The sequence below is a fragment of the Dryobates pubescens genome, chromosome 5 (assembly GCF_014839835.1).
Source record: "Dryobates pubescens isolate bDryPub1 chromosome 5, bDryPub1.pri, whole genome shotgun sequence".
Lineage (NCBI taxonomy): Eukaryota > Metazoa > Chordata > Aves > Piciformes > Picidae > Dryobates > Dryobates pubescens.
Window position 1 is genome coordinate 19,274,247 of NC_071616.1, and position 11,242 is coordinate 19,285,488.

At 40.7% G+C, this 11,242-nt stretch overlaps 1 protein-coding gene across 1 annotated transcript; it reads left to right on the top strand.

The window, feature by feature from the left end:
* The first annotated feature begins 443 nt into the window (after positions 1–443).
* On the top strand, positions 444–10,693 carry SNAPC1 (small nuclear RNA activating complex polypeptide 1). The gene is made up of 10 exons (XM_054161725.1): positions 444–611; positions 1,278–1,437; positions 3,005–3,145; positions 3,588–3,692; positions 4,936–5,094; positions 5,521–5,595; positions 6,228–6,290; positions 7,228–7,366; positions 8,375–8,455; positions 10,233–10,693. The coding sequence occupies exons 1-10, from the start codon at positions 484–486 to the stop codon at positions 10,265–10,267; spliced, it is 1,086 nt and encodes a 361-aa protein (XP_054017700.1). The 5' UTR covers positions 444–483; the 3' UTR covers positions 10,268–10,693.
* The last annotated feature ends 549 nt before the right edge of the window (positions 10,694–11,242 follow it).

Below are 11,242 nucleotides of genomic sequence, written 5' to 3' on the forward strand. Positions count from 1 at the left end.
CGGGCCTCCTGGGGGCTTCTGCAGGGACAGGAACAGGGAACGCCGAAGCTCCACCGGCTTTTCCAGGCTCCGTAGGGTTATGGCACGGCGGCTACTTGGCCGAACTCCCCGGTCGCTCCTTCCCGCCCCAAATCCCTCTACCCCTGCAACGGGCTGCTCCCCGAGTGCCCCACTGCGGGGCTGGCTAAGGGGCGCTCTGGCCGACGGGGATCAGACTCGTCCTGCACGGCGTGGGGAATGGGAGGTGGGGAGCAACGGCCCCCGGCGCCGACAGAACGATCTTCGGTCACCAACAGGACCTCGCCCTGCCACGACGAGCAACGAGTCCCGATCCCTGCTTGCGAAGTCAGGGTAGCCCTGCTCTCTCGCGGCGGAGCACCCAACGGCGCCTGCCGGCAACGGCCAGCGCATGCGCGGGGAGGGTGCGCAGACGCTCCGCGGATTTTGTGAGGCAGTCTGTGTACAGTGCGGAGTCGTAGCAGGATGAGCTCGGTCCCGGGGTTGCAAGAGGATTGTGAGGAGCTGCTTGGCGCCTTCCAGGAGGCCGACACCGTCCGCTTCGAGCGCTTCGCCGAGCTGTGGCGGGAGCGCCGCTTCCACACCATCTTCTAGTGAGTCAGGTGCTCCGGCCGGGCCGCCGCTGGGGCTGGGCCGACTTCTCAGCGGCCTGTTCGCTGCGAGCCGCCCTCAGGGGCACCAGCTCGAAAGGCAGCGGGTCCGGCCGTGCTTTCGCGCCCCTTTGCGTGTGCCCTCGTCTCGGGGAGCCCCCGTCTTCCTCCTCCCAAAGCCCACAGCTCTCCGCTGCTAGTGGTACTGCCTTGGTAGTGCGGAGGACCTTTAAAGGGGATGTTGTGAGCCCTCTTTCTCTTCAGGCGTAGCTTTTGGGAAAGGTTTGCCTGGCTGGTGCGCAGGTAGCTGGCAGTGAAGCATCGGTCCCTGTATAACACTGGAAACTAGTTCAGTGTATTTTGTGCCTTAATAGCATATGATTTGACCAGTGATGCTTCAGCAACTTTGATGCAGTGCTCATGAGATGAGATTAAAACTGTGATTGTAGGATATTTATTTGTTTACTTTACATCTAATTTAGTAGAGCTAATTACATGCACTGTTTTGTGAGAGCTTAATGTCTGGCTGTCTTTGAAGACTTCCTAGAACTTGAGCCTTACGGTTATATGTTTTAAAATACCTAAAATTTGTCTCTGCATTACAGATTTTCTGAAGCCAGCACTATTGTAGTTTCTTGTTTTAACATGCTTCGTTTCTGTTTCCTGTAGTGGTAGAATAAGAGCTTTGGAGAGGAATAAGCTCACAAAGAAGACTTTAGAACTGGCACAGCAGTACTTCCTGCCCCCATATGCTTTCCAGATTCGAGTTGGTGCTCTGTACCTTTTGTATGGACTCTACAATACACAGCTTTGCCAGCCCAAGCAAAAGGTAATGGTTTTTGAGGTTTTATTATTGGGATGTACCAGGTGTAAGATACATGGTATTACTCTATTTTGCACAATCGAGTCCAAATTCTTCCAAATAAAAGACTGAAATTCAAGTATTCTACAATGATGCTGTTCCATCTCACACAGAATCACCAAGGTAGGAAGAGGCTTCAAAGACCATCAAGTCCAACCTGTCACCACAGACCTCATGACTAAACCATGGCACCAAGTGCCACGTCCAATCTCTTCTTGAATGCCTCCAGGGACGGTGACTCCACCACCTTCCTGGGCAGCCCATTCCAATGTCAAATGACTCTCTCAGAGAAGAGCTTTCTCATATCTTAACTTCAAAGTCAGTATCTTTAATGGGGATTAATTTAGGGAATTTGAAAATCACTGCTACATAGCAATTGTGCCCCTGTACTCTGCATTGGTTAGGCCACACCTTGAGTACTGTGTCCAGTTCTGGGCCCCTCAGTTTAGGAAGGACATCGAGACACTTGAACGTGTCCAGAGAAGGGCAACAAGGCTGGTGAGAGGCCTTGAGCACAAGCCCTATGAGGAGAGGCTGAGGGAGCTGGGATTGTTTAGCCTGGAGAAGAGAAGGATCAGAGGCGACCTCATTGCCCTCTACAACTACCTGAAGGGTGGTTGTAGCCAGGTGGGGGTTGGTCTCTTCTCCCAGGCAACCAGCACCAGAACAAGGGGACACAGTCTCAAGTTGTGTCAGGGGAGGTTTAGACTCGAGGTGAGGAAAAAGTTCTTCACTGAGCGAGTCATTCGTCATTGGAATGGGCTGCCCAGGGAGGTGGTGGAGTCGCCGTCCCTGGAGGTGTTCAAGGGGAGATTGGACGTGGCGCTTGGTGCTATGATCTAGTTGTGAGGTCTGTTGGAACAGGTTGGACTTGATGATCCTTGGGGTCTCTTCCAACCTTAGTTACTGTGATACTGTGATACTGTGTGATTGTTAGAAACTTCAGGGATTGTCAAATAAGGCAATTTAAGTATAGAGTCTTTAGTGGTCATATAAGTCCAACCCCATACAGTGAGCAGGAACATCTTTAACTAGATGAGCTTGTTCAGAGTTCTGGCCAACCTGACTTTGAGAAGGGTAGAGAGAAAATGAAGTGAGCAGAGGACATGGGAGAAAAAGGAAAGCAAGATGATAGAGATACTTCTATGAGCATTTGACTGAGAGCACATTGTGATATGAGTATTATTTCCTCATCTAATGAGTGAGTCTTCTGGGTCTGTGTTGTTTCAAGCATCTCATAATGTGAAGAGTTAAGTTTTTAAAAGTCAGAAGGCTTGTGTTCCATGTCACTGTCAAAAAAAGCAACTGCAGTGAGAATATTTAACACAACAGTATAATCTTATCTGCATAAAATGTTGACAGCAGTGACAAACGTTATAGTAGGATCTTTTCTGTAGTTCTCTGATCACGTGGCATGTTACACCCTCAATATACAAGTACAGCATGTCGTATAGCATGATCACAATATTAGGCTGAATTCATTTTTATGTGTTGAAATATGCAAATATGACAATATACAGCTGGTTTGTTGCAGATCAGAATTGCACTCAAGGATTGGCCTGAAATCCAGAGATTTCAACAAGATCTGATAGACTCCCAGCATTATGATGCAGTGTACATCTTTAGGAGGCTGCGACTTGCCAGAGCATTCCATTTCACAGCAATGCCAAAGCTGGTAAGTTACAATATTGGTGACTTGTCATTTTTAGTAAAATATGACTGACAGTTCAGCAGCACTCATGTACTTAGTTCAGCTTTGAGGCTGTGTTGAAATGCTTTATGTAGTTGCATATGTAATGCAAACATCCTCCAAGCTATACATGTAGCATGCTTCTCATCTGAAAATATTCTCAGTATCTAATGTTCTTACTAGGTTTGAGATGTCTTAAAATTTTTAGGAATGTTAAACTCTTCAGTCTGGATAGTGAATAAATTCTTGACTAGGGGATAATTTTTGAGCTCTTGACAGTCAAGTAGTATGCTATTTCTTATGAAATGGGTTTATCATTGTGAGTTTTCAGCATTTCTTCTTGTTTGGATATGCAGTAAGAATTTTCACGGGGAAGATGCCAGCTTAAGTTTGCTTTTAGGTTACAAAGTATTGTCTCTTGCTTTAGCTGAACTACCGAACTAAGAAGAAAATTCAGGAAAAGGAATTTAAAGAAGAATTTAAGGACCCAAGTAACAGAGTGAACAGCCTCATCACCAATGATGTATTGGAGGTATAGTGATTTTTAAGATACAGATTAATCACTGGGGTTTTGTTTAGTTTTTCTTCTTCTGTTGTCCAAGGGCTGCAACTTGTCTGATTTAGCAGTCTCGTCCTTGGTAAGTCTTCTTACGGAATGCACTAAGGTAATCCTCTGTGCTACCAATTTTACTGAACACTGGGAAACATGGCATTTATTTTGGAAGAATTGTGGCCTCTTTTTAAATACTGAAATATGCCTTAATGTTTTGTGGTTTGCCTTCAATAAGATGTAAAAGCAGAATTGTCGCTTAGGCACGAAAAAAATAGAAAATGGTGGGTGAAGGGAAGCTTGTTTATTTTGGTATGTCTGGAGGTTGCAGCTGGAAGCTTGATACTCAGGTAATATGAATGTACTTATTTCTAACTTTTATTTTTCCTTTTAAAACTTGCTTTTGTTTAATATATAATACATTTTATTGAAAAATGGAGTTGTGAAAGCTGGGTATAGAATCATAGAATGCATCAGGTTGGAAGAGACCCTCAAAGGTCATCTTGTCCAGGCCCCCACAGTGAGCAGGGACATCTTTAGCTCCGGTTGCTGAGGGCCCCATCAAGTTTGACCTTGAATGTCTTCAGGGATGGGGCCTCCACCACCTCTCTGGGCAACCTGTTCCACTATTTCACTACCTTCATTGTAGAGAGCTTCCTCCTAATGTCCAACCTAAATCTACCCTCCTGTAGTTTAAAACCATTGCATCTCATCCTATTGCTACATGCTCATAGGTTCTTGTATTGCTTATTGTGAATCTGTGACAGATAGGTTTTCCCAGTTGCTGCTAGCAGGTATCAGTAAGGTTGACTATAGTACAAAATCTGGTGATCTGTGCAATGGCATGGTGAGAATACCTTCTTCCTTCAAAAGTATGAAGTTAAATGCTTTCCCTGAAGAGATGAAAACAAACCACAGTATCTGAACGCTGATCCTGGATATCATTTGAGACTTCCTTCTTAGTTTAAGTAATGCACGATTCACTTCTTTTGCCTTTGTGGGGGACTGATGGGACAGTACTGGGTAGCAGTATTGCTAGACTCCCTGACACTGTGTTCATCTAAACAGAATCTGTTTCTAACACTCCTGCTAGTTCCGTGGTCTCCTTGGAATGGTCTGTATAACCCCGAGTTTGTTCATTGAGGACTAGTACTGCTTTGCTGCTGGATTTTTATTTTTTTTAATTCTGAAAAAGTGTGTTGTTTTTTTTTTTATTTTATTTTAGGAACTAATGAATATTCATGACCACTATCAGAAAATGAAGTGTGTCATTTCAGCTGACAAATCCCAGCCAGACAAGGCGCTTAGCTTGATAAAAGATGAATTTGTAGTTAATCTTAAAGACATAACATTGGAACATCAGGAATGGCAGCAGAACAGAATGGTAGGTAGTATCAACCACTGTGGTCAATTTAACAGGTTGTGTGAACATGCAATAACTGTCTTTTTTAATGTAATTACCTCTGAACGTAAATATCAGACTTCAGCAGTAGGAACTCTAACACTGAAGTCACTGAATGAGTAAAACCCCTGTCAGAGCTATGGTGTGTGGGGGAAGGACATGGACATGTGGTAGAGCCTCTATGATAACATAAATGAATTCTGAGAACTAAGCCCTGGAAGATGTGACTTATAGGCAGTATTAGAATGACCATATGAAATGCTTCTGTAACACTCGTGGATCAAGGAAAGGCTATATGGTAAGATGGATGAAGAAAATCAGCATGTGTATAAACATTTGTTTCGTTCTTCACGGTATTGGGTTTTAACTGTCTCGTATATGACAAACAATTTTTCCTCCCCCCCCCAGAAACTATTTCTAAACACTAAAGAAATTGGTGAAACAACAAACAAAAAGGAAGAAGAAACTTTGGTAGAATCAGAGGTAAGACAAATGAAGTAGTTTGCTACATTGCACAGGTCAAATCTTTTTTTTTACTTCAGATTACAGGCTAAGAAATGTATGTCAGGGCTTGATAGTATCAAAGTTCGTTCAAGACTAGTGGGGCTAGATGGTTTTTCTTGTGGTTTTGTTTTTAAATGGCATTATTTTCTGTTAAGCTCTGAGCATTCAGTGCTGTCGTAGCATTTAGGTGCTTCTAGTAAAAGGTCCCTTTCATGTAAGGAGGAAAAGGAGACGTATTTTGGCTAAACTCCTTTATGGTTCCTTCTGGGCTTTTTCAGCTACAAAATTATCTCATGTTGTACTTACCTGCTTATTCCAGCTTTGATTTTGATTAGAATATGAAGTTCCAGATTTGATTTATCTTCTTCTGGGCTTTATCACAGTGAAGGCAACCAAAATGGTGCTCTGCCTTTTTAATGAAATTTGAACTTTACAGAAAGTAACAGTTCAGCAGCATTCTAATTATAAAGAACTAATTATAGATTTATAGCTGTAGTGAGATACTGTTCAAGTGATGGTCTGATGAGATGCTTCATTTCAATACTGAAATATAATAGAGCATGCAATCGAATATGAAAAAGCTCTCTCTGACTGATCTCTTGTTTCTGCAGGGCTCTGAAAGAGCAAATGCATTGGCTAGAATCAAATACAAGTCTTACTCTGCGGTTGTTGAGGTAGGTGTCAAATTTGATGATAGAGATGTATTTATTTTTAAAGAACAGTTTTAAGTATCAGTTTAATGTAAATACTGGGTCAGAAAGGAAGGTGTTAAAATTGCACTCTGTAATTCAACCTTTAAATGTTTCAGTCTTTCTAACAAATTAGGGAAACCCAAAGCTCTTACTATTCTTGTTAGATTTATGGAAACAGTGCAGGTATGGTCTGTGCCTGGGGGATCTTAATTTACAAGATACCTTTTAATGTCTGTGCTCTGTTTAAGTAGGTGGAATTTTAAATAGCTGGAACAAAAATACTTGTGAGATTAATTGTTGAAATTCCTTGAAACTGAGATTCGAATCTCTGGAGATGCTTGAGAAAATTGAACTTGGGGGTTTAATTGCAGTTGTAAGTTCTTGGAAACATTCCTTCAGAAACTGCTAATTTTGAAGTGGTTTTATAGCATATCTATGAGAAGCATTGCAACTTGTTTATTAAAATCTTACTGAAAAATGCATTATTAAATTAAATGAAGCTCTGGAGTGTACAACAATCATGACTTGTGATAATGTTTTCTAGGCACTTAGGCAAAGTATGATGGTAAGGAGATTTTACTGTGCAGCAGTTTACAGAAGAGTTATTTTCTCTTGCACACAGTGGTGCACAGTGTGGTGTAGGTTGATACAGAGAATGGTTTTGAAATAAATTAGTGTTTCATTACCAGAATGTTAATTGATATTGCCATTAAATCACAGAAAGGCATGTTGTACAGGTAAAACTGACGAGTAGTAACTAGGGGGAATCCTCCCTCCCCATCCATCTGTTTCCCACCCTGACATGGAAGTTAATGCTTTGGTCCTTCCTCACTTGTGAAGTACAGGTTGACATTCACAAATCTTTATCTGTAGAAGTTTAGCTTTTTTTGTCTCACTTGTATGTATGTTTGGGTTCTAGGCTTCTAAATCCAGAAGACATCGTCAAGTAAAATTGGAATCCTGTGAATCAGGATCAAATTATGGGAAATCTCCAAACAAAAGTAGAAGGAACAGGAGACCACAACCAGCAAGAAGAAGAGATTCTTTGGAGATTAAAGGTATTTCATTTATTTGTGAAATCTGTTGAGGGTATGATGCCGAGACCAACAACTCTAGAGGATTAGCCATTTATACAGATTCTTCTTGTATGGTGTCAATATTCATGTTAATATAATCTGAAAAAAATCAAGCCTTGGAACTTGAGGACAGACTCATTTCAATGTGAGATAAGACCTGGTGTGAGGTTACCTTTTTAGATGAAAAGAGAAGGTGAGGAAGGAGAAGGAAATCAACTATTTCAGGTTTCTGTTGGAGAGATCCTATCTGGTATTGATATGCCTTTGGCATACCTGAACTGACCATTGATTTATTTAGTTATTTTACTGCCATAGCTTTTATGTAATCCAAATTGGTGCACTTTTACTTTCTTGGTATTTGCACATCCCTGCTTATGCATCTTTTCATTGTTTTCCAAGACTTTCTTTAGATCTTTTTCTTCTATTTCGGAAAATGTGGAAAATTAATTTTCTTAAGGAAATCATCTTTCTGGTATTCAGCATCTAAATTGATCATTGCTGTGACTTTTTTTTCCCCATGTATTCACTATTTACTAAAGTTTAAAGGAGATTGAACAGCAAAATAATTTCAAATGAGCTTCATTTTGAAGTTCTAAACTCTTTACATTCTGACTTGCTTAGCTTCTGCTAGAAAAAAGTTACTGAGAAAATTCATCTGTCTTCAGAGTTGAGCATTAGGCTGTGTTGGCTTTGCTTCACTTTGAAACAGCAGATGGAATGTTTAAAAGGAATAGGGACATTTCTGAATAAAAGAATAGAGAATAAGAGCATCTCTGGACTGAGTTGGTGATTTAATGTGCTTTAAACTTGTAGTGTTATTCAAAGTTTAAATGAGCCATATGAAAGTATTGTGAAAGGTAGGTGTTTCTGTACACCCTTTAGAAAGTCAAGAAAGCAGCAAGTGAACAACCTAAACTGCTGGACCTGAAATACAGAAGCAATGAAAATAATTTTTAAAAGTGACATTTTTTTCTGAAAACCTATCAGCAGGTGAAATGCAAATGGCAAAGGAAGCTGTTACTCATCATATTGGAATGCCTGTGATCACAGAGGAAAACTCAGATGAAGAAGGTATAGTGACTGAAATTCCAATGAACGGGTGATCTACTCTTTAATAGCTTTCTACTGTGCTGCAGTTTTATGAAACTAAAGTTGATATTTTGGACCCTGTGTTGCTGCCTTGAAAAAGCTAGATTATTGCATGAAAATTGAAGCTTTGATTTGAGATTTTGCTGCACAATCCCCTGAGTCATGTTTTTCTACACAGATTTCATTATAGTGTGTTCAGACTTAAAATTGCTTCAGTTAAAAGGAGACTTCTATAATACAAATCTGACTTGAAGAGTTAGAGTGTAGGGAAAAATGATTTGGGTTTGTTTTTTTTTTCTGGGGGGGATCATTCTCCTGTGCAGAGAAGATAGCTGTTCTAGTAGCTCTGGGACCTTAACATAACCTGCACCACTTGAGGTCAGAATAGCCTTCGGTGCCTTCAAGCCTTAGTTTCAGCTGCGCAAGCTTCAGAGATTGAGTTCCAGTGCAGATGTGCAGTCAGAGTGTCCTCTGCAGTATTGGAAGTTCTCTGACAGTTGGGGTAGGATTCTGGGAACTGCAGCAGCAGAGGGAGTGACTTTGCTGTTACTTATATTACTGGAAATGTATTTTTTATTTGAAATCTATTGTAAGGTTTCTTAAAGCTGGTGGTGGAGCTGCTCTGCAGAAGCATCAGGTGTATGTAGTACAAATAGAGATGTTAGAGGATCTTGAGTTGCTCCACAGCTCAGAAGCTGCAGGGTCTGCTCTCAGTATTGCTTGAGGAGAGCATGAGCATCATGGAACACACACTGTACAAAGAAAAAGATGCATCCTTTTTATCTTGAGATACTTTATTCTGTTGTGCTGCAGGAAGAGCCCAGGGTACTTTTTTGTTGCCATGTCTCAAACATGGATAGTACTTCTGGGAGAGCAGCTGGCCAGCCAAAGGTGTGACTTCTACTGACTGTTCTCTGTCTATTCTGAGACTGCTGGGTCTTACTTGTGTAGCATGAGGCAGACTTGATAGACTAGAGGTACTGGTTCTTAACTTGAATGAGTAGGATTTAATTAGATTGTTTAAGGGGGAGAAAAGGGTTAAATACAACTTCTGGAAAGCTTTAATGACATATGAGTGTGAGGATTATATCTTTTGGAGTCAATTTACTATCCAAAATTGTGTGTAATAGAAGGATATTTCATACAAGCGAGCATAACTATTAAAATACATTTGCAGTGAGGTAGCGTGCTTATATTTGCAGTGAGACTACATCCTTTGGTGATCACCTTAGTTGTAGAGAATGTAAATTCATTCAATTTTAAAGGGTCAGATTCAAGGCACAATGGTGCATTTATTTACTTAGCTTACTTTTCCTTCTAGTTGTTATGGGGAAGAAGTTTATTTTTAAATCAAGAACATTCTCCATTTCTCAGAATGTGCCAGTGAATTCTGAAGTATTAAAAATACCCATAAGCAGTCTCTTCAGGTACTTTGTGTACAGCCTAAACTGTCATGTGGATTTAGTGAGTATTTGACTTGTGGAATTCACAAGTTCATGAGGACCAGAAAGCTCTCAAGATAAAGTTCTGAAGTACAGTATTTTCTCCATCAATGGAATTTTAATTGATATTTTGACCAATAGTGTGCTAGAATTCTAGAAATTCATATTTAAAACCAGGGGGGAAGGGTTTGGGAGGGGGTCTCAAGAGCTCATCTAATTTACTTCTTTGCTGGGCAGAATTAATTCTACTTTAATGATTTCTATGAGGGAAGATATATTGAAAAGCTTGTCAGAAAAATCTCTTTATTTCCTTTCAGAAGTATCTGTCCCCAAGAGGAAAAGAAGATGTTAGAGGATCCAGTCAGAGAAGCATTAATGTTCATTTCAATGAAAAAATACAAATGTCAGAGGTAATACGAAGTACTTTGAGTATGCAACAAGAAGTGTCTGGGACCAGAATTACAGGTGCTGCTGGAGTACTGGTGGTGATATCTTAGCTGTCTCGGTACAGCACCTGGTGCCTGTATTCACCTGGTGGATGCTTTTTGTGGGAGACAAGAGTTGTTGTGCCCTGTTTGAGGTGGAAAGAGAAGATGGCTCCTTGTTGTATTGCTTGTACCATGTAAGTTACCACTTGGAACTTGTATTGGTCTGCAGTGATGGTATTAACTGAGACTGTTAAAAGAACAGCTACAAAATACTTGTCTGTTTGAGACATGTTTGTAATCTTTTCTCTCTGAACATGAAATTAAGGTTATTGACTGTTAAAAATCAGTATAATAAATTATTTTTCACAGTTTACTTGCTCATTGTATAGTGTATAACTTAAGCAATGTTTATTGTGGTTTCATCTCACAGGTATGGGAAATGAACTTGGTGATAAACCTTTTCTTGTACTCTGTTTTCAGAAGATCTAGAATCACTATTTATTCAAAGACAGACATGTAAAGCTTTATTAATTTTGCAGATGACCCTAAGCTGTGCAAGGGCAGGACAAGAATTCAAAATGGTCTTTATAAATTGGGGAAGAGTGGAAGAAGAGGGTGTAGAAATACTCATGAAACTCAGTACTGAGAGACAGATACAGGATGGGGAAATGATTGCGAGGCAACAGTACTGCAGAAGCTAACAGGCTGAGAATGTTAAGCTGGAGTATTTCTGTAAACAATAACAAGCACTAGAATTTGGGTCATTCAGCCCTGAAAGGCTGTAGCCTTAAATAAGCCCATCTGACCACAAGAAGAGTGTGGGTAATTACTCACCTTGGTATTTTTCCAGCTCATCATAGCCACACTATAAAGACCAAAGGAATTGAGCTGTCCTTTCT

Excerpts from the sequence above, each read along its gene's own strand:
- SNAPC1 (XM_054161725.1), top strand. The coding sequence starts at position 484 with ATGAGCTCGGTCCCGGGGTTGCAAGAGGATTGTGAGGAGCTGCTTGGC. Across the intron at positions 3,693-4,935 it reads TCACCAATGATGTATTGGAG|GAACTAATGAATATTCATGA; the intron begins GTATAGTGATTT and ends ATTTTATTTTAG. Across the intron at positions 5,095-5,520 it reads AATGGCAGCAGAACAGAATG|AAACTATTTCTAAACACTAA; the intron begins GTAGGTAGTATC and ends TCCCCCCCCCAG.